Source organism: Molossus molossus, unplaced genomic scaffold (genome assembly GCF_014108415.1).
Source record: "Molossus molossus isolate mMolMol1 unplaced genomic scaffold, mMolMol1.p scaffold_m16_p_1, whole genome shotgun sequence".
Lineage (NCBI taxonomy): Eukaryota > Metazoa > Chordata > Mammalia > Chiroptera > Molossidae > Molossus > Molossus molossus.
Genome location: NW_023425344.1, coordinates 79,957,869 through 79,977,622, shown reverse-complemented (window position 1 = coordinate 79,977,622; position 19,754 = coordinate 79,957,869). Strand labels below are relative to the sequence as shown.

At 36.5% G+C, this 19,754-nt stretch overlaps 1 protein-coding gene across 1 annotated transcript in view; it reads right to left on the bottom strand.

The window, feature by feature from the left end:
* BANK1 (B cell scaffold protein with ankyrin repeats 1) overlaps positions 1–19,754 on the bottom strand; it is a 302,010-nt gene that overhangs the window by 223,816 nt on the left and 58,440 nt on the right. Inside the window, exons 3-4 of the mRNA XM_036282317.1 lie at positions 11,154–11,305; positions 2,184–2,322 (exon numbers count right to left, since the gene is read on the bottom strand). Of these exons, the coding sequence (XP_036138210.1) occupies positions 2,184–2,322; positions 11,154–11,305 (291 nt within the window). The remainder of the gene's footprint in view (positions 1–2,183; positions 2,323–11,153; positions 11,306–19,754) is intronic.

The window sequence follows — 19,754 nt, the reverse complement described above, 5'->3', positions numbered from 1 at the left end:
TGAGAACCTGGTGAGGTTCCTGTAGATAAATCCCACAAATTTATAGGTGCCTCACAAGACTACAGTCCCCAGGAGATGCCTACTCTCAAAGCAGCCCACACTCAGCCACCAGGATTTCATCAAAATTGCCATTCAAGCAATCCTCCCAGTTTCTGGCTCTCGGGACTTCTGCTCCAGGTGGGCAGAGCTTGGATGTCACCCTCTTGGTTTACCTTTCTTTCCACATTTTGGGATGGTGGTTTGCCCAGCAACCATAGTTCTCGATGAACTCAAGAAAAGTCATTTATTTTCAGTTTGTTCCGCTTTTTCATGGTATAAGAATGGAAGTGACAGCATCCATGTTCTACATGTCAGGGCTAACACCATTAGTCTAACTCCTGCTTTGACAACCTTGGCTTTAGTTATGGATTTATACACATGTACTGGGTCATGATATAAAATCTAGTTCTTGCTAGGGCTCAAAACTTTTTAAGACTAGTACCATGTGGCAGAGAAAATAAAACCCTAGGGCTATTTCTGCTGAGGCATGTCCCATCCATATCCCACACATACTCATGGAATTATCTATACGTTGCTGCACAGCAGGTAGCAGCCAAAATTTCCTAAGAAAATCTCTCATTGATTTACAGAACAACACCAACTGAAAGAAAGACTTGGAGAGGTTTAATTATTATAACTAGTAAATAGTGGTGTTTTTTCCTTTTACTACACACTCGCTGTTCATCTACATAGCTATATTATGAACTTGTATGTCTTGGAAAATATAGACAATAGCTTTCTGCTTTTCTGAAAAACATTTGAACTTTGACATGCATTATTCTTTGCACTGCTTTTAGCTATTAGGTAAACTGAATATGCATATATATATTTTTTAATTATCATAAAATCTTAATGTGAGTAGTTTTATTTGACACTTTGGTCTGCTATTTGGGAAATATTATCTAAGTACTTCTTAATTTGCAATATTGATTTTTTTTTTCTATAGTGGTTTTAGTCTAACTAGATTTAGTTTAAATTCCAAAATCAATTAGTTCAAATTAATCTTCGTTAAATCATTTTAAACTGTGGATTAAGGAAGTAATGGTCTTTGGAAGAGAAAGAAAAGAGGCAGAGAGTACCCTTTCTCATCTTACTTCTGTGCATCTCTGTTCATGAGAGGAAGCAGTGTCTGAAATGTTTACAGATGCTTGGCATAGAGTCTTTCCTTTCTGTAACTGAACTCTCGCCTCAGCTGTGCAAGGAAATTCATGGAGGGGACACATGCTTTGCATAGCATAATGGGAAAGGTTTGCAAATGCTCTGTAAATAGACTTACTTCACAACAGCGACATGAAAAAGCTCAGGAGGCATTTGACATATTCTTTCATTTTAAATATTTTTACATTTCCAAACTCACAGTAGGAATGCATATCTTTCACTTTAAAATATTTTATGAAGTTTGCATTTATAAAGTTTTGTAAGGTAATTTTTATTCTCTGACTGTCACAAGATAAATTGAAAGAACAAGTAGTCCTACATTTTTTATCAAAACATGCAGAAATTAATACAGATTTTGAATTTAGTACAATTATTGTGGCATGAGCAGATATCCCATCTGACACTATTTATCATGCTGCAAGCAAAGTTGTATAATGAAATGATCAGCTTCATAAATTAAATAAGAAAAAGAAGGGAAGATTGTATATAGAAATGTTACCATGATGATAAAGTAGTGACAAAGATTTATGCTTTCCAAAACAACCAAAAATATACTCAGGAGCATGACAAAAAAAGACAGAGATCAGGAGGCAGGGAGGGAGGGAGGAGAGAGAGGAGCAAAAAAAAAAAAAATTCAAAATACATTAATGAAAATCCAACTATCTACTAATCTTGTTACAATAAAACTGATCATTTTAGTTCCATATTTAAGACAACACGCAAGTGTTCTCTGCTGACACATATAAAAACATATGATTTTACTGGATACTGTCTCATAATATGGTACACAAGCTAATTTCTCATAATTTACACATTTGTACTCTTATAAATTCAGATGAATAGTAACAACCTTGGGTATGTGAAAGCTAAACACAGGAAACACCTGCAGAACAATATTACTTTCTGTAGGGAAGTGAAACCATTTATCATTAATTTATTGAAAGAAATTCAGGATGATATTTATTAAAGACAAAACAATTTCTTACCTAAAGCTTTCATACACCAGACTGTTTTATTCCACAGGGCGGGCCGTGTTTTAATGCATTTACTATCTGACGTAAATACAACCTCCACGGTATCACCAATTACTTCATCTCTCAAAATAATAAATATTTCACCAGGATTCTATAAGATAAAAAATATAACTCAATTAAACCTTTTAAAAAGTTTATATTAATCAAATAACCCATTATGTGTATTAATGACCATTACATGTCTTCTATCAGGTCCAAATTTTCAACCATATTTAGAAATGAAATATGTAAATGTGATTCTCACTACGTTTTGAGTTTACAAACTTGGTGTCTACTGAATGTTCAATTTTTTTTTCCAATACCATATTTTGCAACTGAAAAAGTAGTGAGAATATATAACTGCTCCCTTTTCATCTTGACTCTTTCCTGTGTGTGAGGGTCCCTGTCTCAGTGTGATGAGCATCATTTCACAGAACTCCAGGGAACTGTAATTCAATTGTTCAATAAACTCATTTTCTAAACTCCTTTCCTCCATCCTTCTAGAACTTGATGTATTTATGTATAAGTGAAAGGACTGAACATTTAAATACAATTTTTTAAAAATTTAAGTATGATCAATTTTTAAAAGACCTATAGTTTTAAATCTTACCAAATAGAGATTCTCTGGTTAGTCTACTTATGATGGGTATCTGTGAAGGTTACTGAGTGGACTAAAGGTTATAAATGTAAAAGTTTAAAGATTTTATTAAGATGGAAAAGCTAAATCTATGTATATGATGTAATAAGGATTATTGAAAAACTTTTGAAAAAATTTAATTAGGGTAAGATTAATACAGAGAAACAAAAGAAATAAAAATTTACTAAGCACCTATTTTACACTAAAATTTATTCTAAGCACATTTTATATAAAGATTTTTAAATCTTAACCAAAACACACATACACATACACACACATGCAAATAAATGCACACACCAAGAGCAAAATGGAAGACTATTATATTTCCCTTTTCTGAACAGGGTATCTAATACAGAGTTACATCTGAACAGGAATCAGAACTACCTAAATTCAACATCTGCACTCTTCTTCACATCATGTTTAACCCTTCAAAATAACTAAAATGAAATGCTATTTTTTTATTACCTCAGATATCACCCTTCAAAAGCTTTCTTCAAAGTCAAACTAAATTTAAGTTCCTAACAAAATAAACACGAGCCTCATTTATATGCTCTTATAAACTCATGATTACCCCAAAGTTCTCTTATTTAAATGTTATCTCCCTGAGAAAAAAATTGCCAATGACACTTACATCTTTAATGCTCTGTACCAACGAGTTTCTACACATTCATTGATTTACAAGATCATTTCAGCTGACACACATCCGTTTTGGGAGTTTCCCACCACGGTCCAGTGCTCCCAGATATTTGTCCACAGGGTAGTTTGATGTAAATGTCTTTCCACCAATTAAGTTGCACATCAAAAAAGATCCTATCTCAAGAGAACGTCCACTAGGTCTGTTCCTCCTCTCACCCTCGCCCACCATCTGAAACACTTTCCTGTTGTCTTCCCTGTACCTCCTCCAATGCGCTACTTCGTCTGAGTCCTGGAGGTCAGGACTGTGAGCCACTTCCGATCCTCATTTCTGCAACCTCCTCTACACTGAACCTCACACCTACCACACTTCTCTAGTTCCTTTGTTACTCATATCTGTCATCTTACCCCAAATCTTTAAGGACTTCCCACTTCACTTTGGCTCAGATCCCCAATTCCCGCTTCAAAGTTCTTCAGAGTTCTCTTCCATGGAAACATCACTTCTTAATTAACTTTGACCTCTCTCCTTCCAAACCTTGTGAGCCTAAGCATCCTCCCCAATGTTTTATTCACCCAGGCAACTCATTCTCATTCATGAGTGTTTCAACAGGCTGCTTCTTGTGCATTGATTCTCTCCTTAATAGAGGGCACAGTTCCACCTTTCAACTTATTCTAGAGAAAACTTCTAAACCAAAGGCAAGCAGGGTGACCACCCAAATGAGGCACTTACATGTTCATTTGTACACAAGGCCAGATTCATGAGCAAGCACCGTGGAACTGCAGGGGGCTCTATACTTAGCAGGGCCCTGTACTTAGTTTAATGTTCTGCTGTCCCTGCCTTGAAGTACTCAATAAATTGAACAAGGGCACCAGCATTTTCATTTTGCATTGGGCCCTGCTGATTAGGTAGCCAGTCCTGTTTGCACATAATGCTGGCTGCTATTTAGTTCCTTATCTCCTTTCATCTCTCCATACTGACTCTCTGCATCAAAGTCCAACTCAGATTTCACCAGCTCCACAAATCCTTCCTACAACTTCAGCCCATGAGGAGTTTTTCAGCTCCAAAGGAATCACCAAGAATTTTACATCCACACTGTTTATCTGACCCTTTCTAAATCATACTCTCTGCTCTTAATTGGTATTTTGTGTATAGGGCTTGTCTTCTCAACTGGATTTCAAGCATCCTGAAAGTTTTTTTTTTTTTTTTTGTATCATTGGAGCATCTTGCAAGAACTTTGTACATAAAATACAATCTGTTCATATCTTCAAATTAAGATGAAAATAGGACTGTGAAAATTGAGCACGTTCAGCTCTACTCCTTATCTCCCTCAGGTCTCACAGCTTTATCTGGTCCCTGCATGTCCATGCAGGAAGAAGCCTGCTCCAGGAGGAAGGACTGCACTCGTCCAGCCCTGTCCTTAATTATTGTGGACATCCTAATTAAAGGTGAGCTTATACAGACATGTGTAATTCCATGAAGGGGATGCTAGGATAGTCAAATGGTCATAAATTTAGTGTTTTCAGTTATGAAGCTGCTATTTTTCTCCAATCTTTTCTCTGTTTATTCCGTATTCAGTTCTGAGCATTCGAAGAGAGAAAGGGCTATGATCATTATCACTTCCAAACTCTAATGGTTTGTTTGCTGCATTAGTCAGAAACTTTGAGACCTAAACAAAAGGGGTGAAGCTTGGTCGACAATATGACATATCGATAGTGAAGTTTCTGGTTCTGTCAGGGTGGCTGTCTTTATTAAGCACAGGCAACAGATAATTTTGATCCTAGTGGTCATCATATCAGCTTACTGTGACTTTTGTACACAGACCAGTGACTCTTTTCCTATATTCATGACTACTTTAATAGCCACTAGCTTATTAACGAGTACAGAGGCGTGGGCCTTATTAAGCAGGGCTGTGCAGTTGCTACAGCCACCATGGATCTGACCCATGACTGCAGAGCAGGGATTAAGTTATGTAATGGTTCCAAATTGGGATGCTAAGTCTCACCCTCCACATCAGCGAGGAGATTCTAAAACTCCCAATGTTCAGGCCATAACCCAGAACAGTTATATCTGAACAGTCACTGGGTATAGAATTTAGGTATTATTATTATTATTTTTTTAAAACTCCATTAATAATACCTATGGGCATCCTAGTTTGAAAAACCACTTGGTTAATGGGAAAATACATCTATTAGTCATTGTAAAACCTTAACTGTCAAAGGGGTAGCACTCCACAACATATAGATTTTTGGCACTGATACACACAATTTTTTTGTTGTTCCTATTTTTACTGTATTTTTAAAAATTAAATCACAAGATCAGACTTTCAGTTAAGGATAGTTACCAAGAACTAGTGTGTGATTTGGTGTCAGAAATAAGTGGGCAGTGCTGTTAGCTTCTGCATATTGTTTTATTCTGGAATCAGGGCCACGGGATAAATAGGTAGGAGGTAATCTCTGAGATTCATGTGACTTGTCAATGGACCCATACAAGGCACACCATTCATACAGACTCAGGGTTTCACTGGATTTGTAAATTACATGATCTGTGGTCTGCACTATGGGTTTAGAAACATGTTATGGTTGCAGCTACAGAGGTATATCAATGAACAGGTCAAATAAAATGAAAGTCTTTATTGGAAAATATGCTGTGATCTAGGATTTAATTAGAAAGATAATTTGACAAAATTAATATAGATCTAAATACTGATAAAGCTACTTAAAGGCCTTTAGTGGTTATACAATAACTTTAAGAATTAAACTTGCTCAAGAAATCAAGTGACGGAGCTACTTTTAAAAATATGCTTTAGTCTTATCATCAGAATAACAGCACTGGGAGAATAACATAGAAATAAATAAATATTGGTTATACCGGAGGGAGTAAGAGATTTGACGGGGAGAAAATCTAAGATTTCAGCAAACAGATTCTACCGAAAGGAAGGGAAGGGAAGAAACAGAAGGCCGGCCTCCAAAGATAAAACAAGATCAAGAACATAAGGTCACTCTTAATGGCTCTTTGGGATGGTGATAAATGTATGAGGAAGAAATACAGAAGCCACAACTGAGCCTGTGATGGGGACTCAGAGAAATGATGGAAGAGGCAGGAGGCATCAGACAGCAAACTACATACTTCTGAGCAGATCCATTAAGGAAAACATTTAGAGGCTGCCTCTTAAAGCTCCAGATGTAATCCATAAAGAGAGTGGCTAGAAGACAGCTAGACTCATCACTGTACCACCAGTGCTTGCCCAAGACGGGCCCCTGACCCTGGCATGGCAGGGGTCTCTTTGAGGAGCATGCCCTGGGAGACCACGATGAGAGCTCGGTCTCAGGCTGACTCCCCATAGCACAGGGTGACGTCACTGGTCACCAAAGCACTGCATGCATGCGGGGGTTACCTTCGCCTTTGTATAAGTTGTACCAAATCATCTACTTATGTTCTTTCATGTACTATCCTTCATATAAAGAAATATGGTACCCCCCCCAAAAAAAAGAGTGACTGGAATCACTGCTTACAGGTTACATAGCTCCAGCAAGTAATTAGAGACAACTGGGAAGGTTGAAGAGAAGTCTCTGAAGGGAAGCACTGAATTCTCGATGCCATTAGTATCTGAAGGTGATTATTACTGTAAAGAGCATGAAGGTATTTCCTATCTTCTGAGATGATACAGGATTTAACCTTGGCACTATTGACATTTTTAGACCAGAGAAGTCACTGTTGCGGGGACCGCCCTGTGCATTATACAATACTTAGCAGCATCCTTGGCTTCTATGCAGTAGATGCCCATAGCAGCCCCCAGTTATGACAACCAAAACTCTCTGCACACTTTGTTAAAAGTCCTCTGGGGGAAGGAGGACAAGATCATTCTTAGAGGAAAATCGCTGCTCTGAGGGAATTCGCCAGAAAAATTAATGGAATTAAGACTTTGAAGTAACACACAACACAGGGAAGAGAAACTAGCAAATAGTAGACCAGGTCCAGTTCTGGTTTAGATACTGTTCCAGTAGGAGAATGTCTCCCAGGTAGAATTTTCATCACGGATATAAAATTGGATAAGATTCATTAGAACAATGGGTGCACTAGGCAGACAGAACTCATTCATATCTCTCATAATCAATTACACCAGAAAACAAAATCAAGAGGAATATGCTAGAAAAATAAATTCCATGGCCCATAAAAAGATCGATAAATATTAAAATAGCTACAGAACATGTATGCACATTCCATGGACACAGACAACAGTGTGGTGAAGGCTGAGGAAGGGGAGGCAAGGGCGGGCGGAGGTGGGCACAGCGGGGAGGGATGAGAGACATCTGCCATAATGTCAACACTAAAATTTTTTAATAAAAAAGATAAAAAATAGACCTATCAAAATAGAACAAAGAATGCGAATCCTTTTTGTAAAAAAAAAAAAGAAAGTAAAGAAAGAAACCAAAATTAAGTATCAGACCTAACCTGTTAAAGTCCACCTGGGTATTTTCAAAGGGACAGGGAATAATCGACATACATAGAGCTCTAGAGGCACATCTTCACCAATCCATGAAAAGAAAATGTTGAAGAAAAAATATTTTCTGCTGTTTTTAAAGAAGGACAAGATTTTCAAGGCCCAGGAAATAAAACTCTGTGGAAAGCAACGATGCTGGGAATGATGACAAGGCCAAGGGAGCAATAATACTCCAAGGCTCTTGGGCTCACAAAGCATATCAGCATCAGCAGTGCTCACTACCTCAATTAAGTAACCCACACAAGCTGATTCTCCAGAACACAGGAGGGAACTGGGAGAGCACTTCCAGGCAGGTCCCCAGACCTAGGCAGCTCTATAGCAAGAGGCAGCAGCAGGACATATTCAAACAAAATCCATGTTCATCAGAAAGACAAAGATTATGCCACTCGATAGGACTCAGAGTCAACTCAGCACTGGTATGCTGGAAACACAAAAGAAGCTAAGATCTGGAAACAGCCCAAGTGTCCATCAGTAGAAGAGTGAATAAAAAAAGCTATGGTACATTTACACAATGGAGTACTATGCAGCTGTAAAAAAAAAAAAAAAAAAGAGGACCCTCTTACCCTTTGAGATGACATGGAAGGACCTGGAGAGTATTATGCTAAGCAAAATAAGCCAGTCAGGGAAAGACAAGTATCACGTGATCTCAATTATTTGTGGAATAGAATAAACAAAATAAGCTGATGATCAGAATTGATCCAGAGACATGGAACAGACTGACAAACCTGAAAGGGAAAGGGCTTGGGGGGAGGGAGGGCAGTCAGGAAGAGATAAACCAAAAGAAAGAATTTATATGCATATATGCACAGACAATAATGCAGTGAAGATGGGGGGGAGGAGTTGGGAGGAGGGGGTCAATGGGGGAAGAAGGGGGACAGCTGTAATGCTTTCAACAATAAAGATACAGGTTATTAAAATAAAGATACAGGTAAATTAAAATAAAAACATTGTAAGTTTTAAAAAGTACATGAAGAAATGAATAGATGTTGAAGATGCTGGTTGTGAAAGAGGCACATCTCAAATAAGACCTGGTAGCTGGTAAATTTCTCAATTTTGTAAGATTGCAGAGAATCAAATATCACCTTTTGGTAGAGGAGGCTATATTCTTAAGGGGTCTCTATTTATCCACTAGTTGGAAGACTTCTCAGAAATGAGTGAGTTCAAGGGTTGTGTTTTCAGACAATAGGCATAGACTGAATGTTTTCCTGGCAAATCTGAAGCATGATTTCCCCTTATTTGGATACAAATTATCTCTCCTCTTGTGCTTGGCAATTGTCATGTAGATTCAGACTGTACTAAGATCAAGGTTCTGAGAACAAGGTTTTGACTGGGGTAACAGTTTTTGTTCTAGGGATTAGCTTATTTTGAATTTTTAGTGTGTTGGGCTCATGCTAAAATATTTTTTTATGACCTTTCAACTCTTGAAAAGTGGGGTACCCAAGAGAAATCTTAAAATGATACGATTTACATTCAGAGGATCTGGAAGAATTATTTCCATGTCAATTAAAAACTGCCCATGATTCTGCCATTGAAAGAACCCTGATCCGAACCAGCCATCTCTGCCTGGAGGGTAATAAGGTTTCATTTTTGAATTTTAATTTCTCTGAAAATTTAATACTGGAAAGGTTTTACATTATTCAAATTTTACTGTTACAGATATTTTTAAAAGCAGCTATTTAGACTCATTGTATAATTCTTGGTGAGCTATTTTTAGTTCCAGAGGGTTTTTTAAATTTTATTTTATTTACTAGAGAACAGTTCTCATTTCTCCTTTATTATAGTCTCTTATATTTATTTCTGTTTCTTCCATTATTTCTGACTCAATAGAAGCCACCAGTTCTGATTGTTTAGCCTGAGGTTCCTCCCCTGAGTTGTTGAACCCTTTAAGTGGTTGTAATTTTTTCCTTGCTTGATTATGTGTGCCAGTTACCTCGAACCTATACAGTTCAGTTTCCTGGGGTGTCTAAGGATGCATCAGAGAAGTTTTTGTTCCTCTGGAACTAATAGCATAATAGGTTTTTTTTGTGTGTTTTTTTTTCTATCCTCACCCGAGGACATTTTTCCATTTTTTGTACAGATAGAGTGGGAGGGAGAGAGAGGAAGGGAGAGAGAGAGAAACATCGACGTGAAGAGACACATCGAGTGGCTGCCACCCGCACGACCAACCAGGCCGGGGACAAACTGCAACCGAGGTACGTGCCCTTAGCGGGAACCGAACCAGGGTCTCTCCAGACCGCAGGCCGACGCTCTAACCGCTGAGCCAAACTGGCCAGGGCTAATAGCATAATAGTTTAAAAATGTGATTCTTCTGCTTAGGCATAGAGTCTGGGGGTGAGGGAATTAAACTCTGCCCAACTGCACAGAAGGTACAGCTTTCCCCAGGACCACTGGTCCCAGCCGAATATGGAGACAAAGCAAACAATGCTGCCCCTATCATCCCATGAAGTAAATCTACTGGCTTCTACCAGAAGGCATTGCATGTAGCTCCCAAGGCTGTCCTGTAGCTTTGGCTCCTCCCACCTAAAGACACAGACACTGAAAGCAAGCATTCTTTACTGTCTAGAGATTACAGAGCCTGAGATTCATATAGGGCTCTACCAGGAGGCTTATTTCAGTTGTTCATTCCAAGAATGATAAGAGGAAAAAAATGTCAGCAATATGTATTCATATAGTGACCTTCAGAAATCCCGCTCCCCCTCCATTCAACTTTACTCCCCAAGGCACCAACTCTTTTAGATCTTATGGTATTCCCCTTTGATAATGTAGGCCTTTGATATATGTTTTATCATTGAAATATTGACCACCCTGAAAATAAATATTTTCAAATTCTATTAAAGAATATGTTTACCTTTATGAAAATAAAATCTTTGATCTGGTTAATACAAACCCAATATTCTTTTTTAAATAGCTTGATATATGTAGCAGTTGTAAATCTCTTTGCAACACATCAAGTAACTGTTGATAAAATTAAGCTTTCGGATATTCTCCAATAGTCAATTGTTCAACAAATATATATCAAATGCCTACTAATCACCAGACATTGTTTTAGGCTTGAAGATACAGCCATGAACAAAGCAGACAAAAATGCCAGCCATTTTGGAGCTTACATTTTATTGCAAAGCAATATCCATTAAAATGATGGAGCCACTTAAATAAGGCCTGTTTACTGACCTCACAGGGGATTTCAGTGGGAAGCACCATTGCCAGTGGTCTGCTGCTTCCTGAAACTTCAGGTAATTCTTCAGTTTGCTTTGTCTCACTTACTCCCCGAGAATGTCGCACTCTTACGTCCATTGGAATGACCTCAAGGTAGTCGTTAGAACCTAGAGAAAAGTGCATGGATGTAGATTATAATATAGCAAAGGACATTTTATTTCCCCCATTGTTATAAAGACGAAATGCTGAACAATCAGTTTTATTTATATACAGAACAACCAAGCTGAGTTTAAAAACCAATGTTAGTAATTATAATAATGATCCACAATTTAACTCGTGTTATAACCTTAGTGACTAAACTAAAGCAACTACTTAATATGTTCATCTACCAGTTAAATGTTTTCCCTGAAAAGAATCCAACCAGCATTTAATATTTTCTCTGTTAAAACAGAACAGAAAAACATGTAAGTATATATTTTCAATAACTTTAATTAAGAAAACTTGTTTCATTTTCAATTGGAACAAGTTGAATAAGAACAATTATTTACCTTTTACATACACTTCTAGTTTTTAAGAAAAAACACCAACCAGTTTAATAGTAGAATATTAGTGTTCATCAAAATTTTAATGTGTTCTGTAAAAAAAAAAATTCTATATCACATAAATTGGGTTCTTTTTTCTCTCTCTCTCTCTCTTTTTTTTGTTTTGTTACGTGCCCCTAGCAGGAACCAAACCTGGGACTCTGGTCTGCAGGCCAACGCTCCAACCACTGAGCCAAACTGGCCAGGGCTAAATTGGGTTTCTTTATGGCAGTTTTACTAAGTACACTGAAACATGCTAATATGAATTTTGAATCTCAAAGAAGAAAAAACAATATTTGATTTAAAAAATTTCAGCAATTAGTAATTTAGCATTTGGTCTCATTCATTATTATATTAAGAGAGATAATAATATTGTTATCACTCAGTGTTTCAATGCCTTCAAAGCACTGCATTGGGTCACAGAGACAATGTGGCTGAAACCAAGGCTTTCATTACTAGATCACACCTGTAAGGTTTTAGGCCAATCCCAAAAGCAGTCCTCAAATTCCCAAAAGAGGGAAGAAGCCCCTGACAGCTGGAAACTGGCCAGACACCGTAAAAGGCCTTGGTGTTGCTCAGAGCAATATCAACATCAGACAAGGCCACTCTGTCACCGTGATAGACCAAGTTAGAGATGGGACCACTTTGTAATCATGTCTGAATCCAGGCAAAAACACGAGCTTTGACCAAACCACAAACATGATCAATTATTCCAAGTTCTGGTTCCTGGGAGTGAAGATGCTTTTTCAGAAATTCCAGCCTCAGCCTCTTTTCTTTGTCTTGCTTTCCGGATAGAGTAACCATCTCCTCCCAGTTTGCCTGGAATTTTCTCGGTTTGGGCACTGAAAATGCTGTGTCCCAGGAGTCCCCTCAGACTCAAGCATACTGGGATAGTGGGTCACCCTGTTTCTTGATAAGAGACATGATTGCACCAAAACATAAAATCACACCCGCTTTTTGACACAAGTATATGATAGCCAAGCTTCCTTGAACCCTCCTTCAAATCACTTAATACAAGTCTAAATCCTATAATAAGTATTTTCGAATACCCTCTTACTGAAAAACCCTATGGTTCTCCATGGTGCCCCTCTATTAATTTCAAATAGCAAAAAAAAGTCCACTTAGTTCAAGTACAGTGTATTCCTTGGCTAAAGGACATAGACAGGACAAAAGGAAGAGCAAAAGGCAATATAGATGGAAGTACTAGAATTTGGTCTCTTTGTATCCAAGGAAAGGAAGTCAACAGTTTTATATGAGTAATTCTATCAGGAAAGCAGAGTAACAAGTGAGATACCTTCTAAAGAAAAGCTGTCCCCATGCCACATCTAAGAAGGAGAGTGTGTTTTTTTTTCCTGTCTCACAAAAGCTGCAGAATAAAGGCATAAAATCACCTGGGATTTGCAGATTTCTCCTAGTACTAGTCTCGCTTGCAATGAAATAAAAACAAAACCAAAAACAAAACAGTCTTTATTTCTCTAACAATTTAAAGCACTTTCATAAAATGTCTCATTCTCACCTTGGTCAGTTTGGCGCAGTGGTTAGAGCGTCGGCCCATAGACCGGAGAGTCCTGGGTTTGGTTCCTGCTAAGGGCATGTACCTCAGTTGCAGTTTGTCCCCATCCCTGGTTGGGGTCATGCGGGTGGCAACCACTCTATGTGTCTCTCTCACGTCAGTGTCTCTCCCTCCCACTCTATCTGAAGGTAAATGCAAAAATGTCCGCAGGTAAGGATTAAAAAAAAGAAAGTCTCATTCTCTGTGCATCTCTCTCTTTCATACATGCATGAGCGCACACGCACGCACACACACACAATCAAAACAATACAAGTTTATATAGAACTGGCCCAGTCATGTTGTGACTTGATAAAATAAACTAATTGTATTTAATCCACCTTAAAAGAAGGAGGTATAAATTATTCCACCACGGAAGTATATAGGATGTTTTCTGGTGATTTCTCTGTATTACTAGGTTAAGAAGAGCGATTTTATTTACCCAGAGGACATAATCATGAATGTACAGGATGATTTATTTCTATGTGTGTTCACAGGAGCACAGCTTATAATGCAGAAAATTGGAAGCAGTCTGAACAATAAGGGACCAGACAAAAATGTCAATAATAAAATTCCATCAAAAATAATTAACAAAGAACAAGTTTATAATACAATTGAACCAAAGAAATAAAAACAAAAACAGTTGAACAAAATTCAAGTTACAAAATTGTCAGCTTAATCGGTTCCCATTTTAACTTAATGAAAAAGATCTCTGGTTTCAGATTTCACATGGAAGGAAGTTTTGAAGTCATCACTTATTCTAACAAACAGAAAGCTGAACAGACTAAAAAAAATAAACTTTTTTTTTTATATACTGAAGAAAGGGGCAAAAAATCAGCACAATTGCTGACCCCAAGCTTGAAGAGACAGGCAGGCAAATACAGGTAGTCTCAGCTTACCAAACCAGAGACTCAGGAGTGGAAACCACCCAGAAACAGGTGCCAGGTAAGGGAACACTGGGCTGTAATTGATAAGTTGCTGGATGCTCAATCCGGACAAGCCTGAGAGTTAAAAACTCCTGGGGAATTCAGCCAAAGTGAGGAAGGAAAGGACCGGAGCACATCGTTCTGAGATTTATCTCCTCCAGGAGCTTAACCAGATGCACACAGTAAATACTGAAGAAAATTCCCCTCTTGCTTCTTGCAAAAGGAAGGGAAAAGGAAACATTTTATAATACCCCAGGTATTTCTTCTTAGCACGACCTGCCCTGAGAAGAAACTAGTTAACCAGAGCCTAAATGACTGGGGTTTTATGGGAGTCGAATTGACCTAGAAAGAAAAATAGTCATCTTCATTCCACTGTAGCCATTCAGTACCACCTAAGGTACAGAAAACACTGAGACACCCTTGTGAGGTTCACAGTCCAAAGGCACAGGCTCTTACTAAACAATAGATCTAATTATAAGATTAGAGAAAGGGTCCCCTCCGCCGCCTACACCTCACTGCCACGTTACTAAAGACCAATTTACAGCAGTTCCTTTTACCCTTAGTACATCATGGCTGGCTACTGAGAAAAATCACAAGGCATATCAAAATGCAGAAAACAATTTGAAGAGACAGAGTAAGCATTAGAACCAGACATAGTAGGAATGATGGAATTCCCTGATCAAGAATTTGAAACAACTATCATTAGTCTGATGAGGGCTCTAGTGGGTAAAGCAGACAATTTACAAGAACAGATTAATAAAGTAAGCAGAGAAATTTAAATCCGAAGAAAGAATCAAAAAAAATTCTAGAGATCAAAAATTAGCAGAAATGAAAAGTGCCTTAGATGGGTTTATTAATAGAGGAAAGAATCTCTGAGCTAGAGAATATCTCAACAGAATTTTAGAGAACTAAAAAGCAAATAGAATGAAGAAGAAGAAGAAGAAGAAGAAGAAGAAGAAGAAGAAGAAGAAGAAGAAGAAGAAGAAGAGAGAGGAGAAGAAGAGGAGGAGGAGGAGGAGGAGGAGGAGGAGGAAGAGGAGAAGGAGGAAGAGGAGAAGGAGGGGGAGGAGGAATATCCAGGGACTGTGAGGAATCTATAAATGGTGTAACGGTTGTAATGGAAATACCAGAAGGAGTAGAAAGAGACAAGGAACAGGAGAACTATTTCAAACAATAATGATTGCCAATTTTCCCAAGTTAAAGTCTAAAACCAAATCACAGATCCAGAAAACTCAGATAATACCAACTAAGATAAATCCCAAAAACATACAGAAAGAAATAGTATCTTGAAATGGCAGAAAATAAAAAATTTCTGGAAAAGCTAAAGAAAAAAACAACAAAAAACCTTTCCCTACAGAAGAACAAAAATAAGAATTATATATGACTTCTCAGAAACCATGCAAGCAAGAAAAGAATGAAGTTAAATATTTCAAGTGTAAGAGAAATTAACCTCCAACACAAAATTCTATACCCTATAAAATTATTCTTCAAAAGTGAAAAAAGATTTATCATACAAACAAATATTGAGATAATTGTTGTCAATAGACCTGCCTGCAAGAAAAGTTTTAAAAAGTTTTTTTTTTGAGGAGGAAAATAATTTAAGTCAGAAACTCAGATTTACATAAAGAAGGGAAGAGTGTCAGAAAGAAATAACCAAAGGTAAAATTCATATATTTATTTTTCTTATTGTAATTGATCTAACAGATAACAGTTTATAATAATAGCAACAATGTATTCAATTATATATCCTTATGTAATATAATATATATGCTTGTGTATGTTTATATATAAATGAAATGAATGGTAGTTCATTATAATAAAAGGGATGGAAGGAAGGAACTAGGATTATTTTGTTATTGTAAGGTACTAACACTGCCTGTGCAGTGGTATAGTGTTATCTGAAAGTGGACTTGGATTATTTGTTAATGTATATTGCAAACTCTAGAAAACCACTAAAAAGGTAAGAAAAAAATATATGACTAATATGCTAAGAAAAGAAAGGAAGTAGAACAATATCAAATGCTCAATTAAATCACACATGGCAGAAAAAGAGTAGAAGATAACAACTGGAACAAAGAATAAGAGCAACAAAAAAACCATTAATGAATAAGGTAGATATTAATCCAACTATATGAATAACCACATTAAAATGCATAAATTAAACAAACAGATATTGCCAGAGTTGATCAGAAAACAAGACACAACTATATGTTTTTAAAAAGAAACCAACTATAGCCCAGCTGGTGTGGCTCAGTGGTTGAGCATCAACCCATGCATCAAGAGGTTGTCGGTTTGATTCCCAGTCAGGGCACATGTCTAGGTTGTGGGCCAAATCCCCAGTGAGAGGTATGTATGCAGGAGGTGGCCAATCGATATTCTCTCTCATTGATGTTTCTGTTTCTTTTTCCCTCTCTCTCTAAAATCAATAAAGAAAAATAAGTTTAAAATAAACTCACTATAAATATAAAAACACATAATGATTGAAAGTAAATGGATGAAGAAAAATATACTTGCTAATACTAATGAAAGGAAAACAGAAATGGCTGTTTTAATTTTAAATGGAGCTTATTTCAAAGTAAGGAAAGTTATCAGGGATAAAGAAATGCATTACATTATAATAAAGGGGTCAATTCTCTAAAAATACCTAATAATTCTCTAAAAATACCTAATAATTGTTATCAGACATGCACCTTCACAACAGAGAGTTAAACTATGTGAGACAAAAATGGATAGAATTGCAAAGAGAATTAGATGAACTCACTATCATAGTTGGAGACATCAACATGCCTGTCTCAGAAAAGAACAGATCCAGGACGCAGATAAATCACTAAGGACATAGCTGACTCAGTCAACTGGATGTAAGTGTCATCTATAGACTTCATTCAACAGCATCAGAATGTATATTCTTCTTAAGCACACATGAAACATGTACCAAGATGGACCACATTCTGGAACATAAAACACATCTCAATTTAAATAAATAGAAAACATACAGTGTCTGCTCTCAGACTAGAAATCAGTAACAGAAAGATTGCTTGAAAACCCCATAATATGTGGAGATTAAACAACATACTTCTAAACAGCACATGGGTCAAAGTAGAAATTTCACAAGAAATTACAAACTATTTTGAACTGAGTGAAAATAAAAGCAACTTAAAAAATATGTTGAATGCAGCAAAAGTAGTACTTACAGGAAAATGTATTACATTGAATGAATGCATATGTTAAAAAATAAAGATATAAAATCAAATCTTAGTTTCTACCTTACAAACTAAAAAAATGAAGAGCAAATTAAATTCAAAGTAAGCAGAAGTAAAAAAAATAATGACAGAGCAGAAATCAGTGAAATTGCATACAGGAAGTCAGAAATAATCATTAAACCCAAAAGTTCATTGAAAAGATGAACAAAATTGATAAGCCTCTAGTCAGGCTAATTAAAAAAAGAGAATATAAAAATTACTGTTATGAGAAATAAAAGAGGAGATTACACTCTAGATCCCATGGACAGTAAGAGGATAATAGAGGACTTCTATGAACAACTCTATGCTCATGAATTTAATCACATAGATTAAATGGATCAGTTCCTTGAAAGACACAAGTTGCCAAAACTCACACAAGAAGAAATAGACAATGTGAATAGGCCCACAACCTATTTCTACTAAATAAATTGAATCAATAATTAATAATTTTCCAAAGCAGAAAATACCAGGTCCAGATGGGTTCTCTGGTGAATTCTAACATTTAAGAAAGAAATTACACCAATTCTCTACAATCTTTTGCAGAGAATAGAAGCAGAGGGAATTCTTCTAAACTCATTCTTTGAGAGCAGCATTACCCTAATACCAATACCAGGCAAGGACATTACAAGAAAACTACAGACCAATATCTGTCATGAACTAGATACAAAACTTCTCAACAAGATATTAGCAAATCAAATACAGAAAAAAAAAAAAAAGAATTATGCATCATGACCAACTGGGCTTTATGCCAGCTATGCAAGGCTTGTAACACATTCAAAAATCACCTACCTTAATTTATCACATTGATGTCTTAAAAAAGAAAAAAAAATCACATGATCATATCAGTAGATGTAGAGAAAGCATTTGACAAAACCCAATACCAAGTCATAATAAAAACCCCCAGTTAACTAGGAATAGAGGTCAACCTTCTCAACTTGATAAATATTATCTACAAAACAAAAACAAAAACAAAAACCTACAGCTAACATCATTCTTAATGTGAGAAATTTGAAGCTTTCCCACTAAGATCACAAGACAAGGATATCCTCTCTCACCACTCCTCTTTTATCATCATACTGGAATTCTTTGCTAATACAAATAAGAACAAAAAAAGAAGGTACACAGATTAGGAAGGAAGGCATAAACTTGTCTTTGTTGGTAGATGATATGATGTCTTTGTAGGTAATCCAAAAACATTGACAAAGAAATTACTGGAACTAATAAGCAATTATAGCAAGGTTGCAAAATACAAGAAAGCAAAGATAATACAATGGAGCAAACCTAGTGTCTTCAACAAATGGTGCTGGAACAACTGGGCATCTATGCAAAAAAGTGAATCTAGACCCAGACATTACACCTTTCATAAAATCAACACAAAATAAATCATAGACCTAAATGTATAATGCAAAACTAAAAAGTCCAAGAAGTTAGCACAGGAAAATACATAGATGACTTTGAGTATAACGATGCCTTTTTAGATAGAACACCATAGACATGATTCATGAAAAAATAATTGATAATCATGACTGTTTTGTTTTTTTTTTATCCTCACTCAGGGACATTTTGCATAGAGCAAGAGGGAGAGAGAGAGAGGAAGAGAGAGAGAGAGAAACATCTATGTGAGAGAGACACATTGACTGGTTGCCACCACATGACCCCAACCAGGGCTGGGGCCAAACTGCAAGTCATGAAAAGGCTGTGTACTAGATGATTCCAACAATATGGCATTCTGGAAAAGGCAAAAATATAGAGACTTTAAAAAGATCAGGGTTTTTTAGTGGCCTGAGGTGGGTTGGGAGGATCTGAGGAGGCATAAAAATATTCTGTATTATAACATAGTAATGAGGAAATGTATTACATTTGTCCAAATACATAGATTGCACAACACCAAGAGTGGACCCTAAGGAAAACTCTGGACTTTGAGTGATTATGACATGTCAATATAGGTTCATCCTTAGGTGGTTAAAATTGCACTATTCAGGAGAGTGATGTTGGTAAATGGGGTGATCATGCATATCACAGAAATGAGATAGGGAGTACACAAAAAAATCTAAGTATATCCCTTCTCATTTTTGGTGTGAACTTAAAACAGTCTTAAAAATAAGTATACATATATAGAAGTATGTGATAGAAATTCAAGGCATATTTTGAATGCCTAAGAATAGCATATATATGTATTTAGTATAATATAGTATATATAGTATATATATATTTAGTATAATATATATATACTAAATATATATATACTATACTAAATATAAATATATATAAATATATATATACTAAAAATTTCTGGCTGGTGGGATTATGAGTAACTTTAT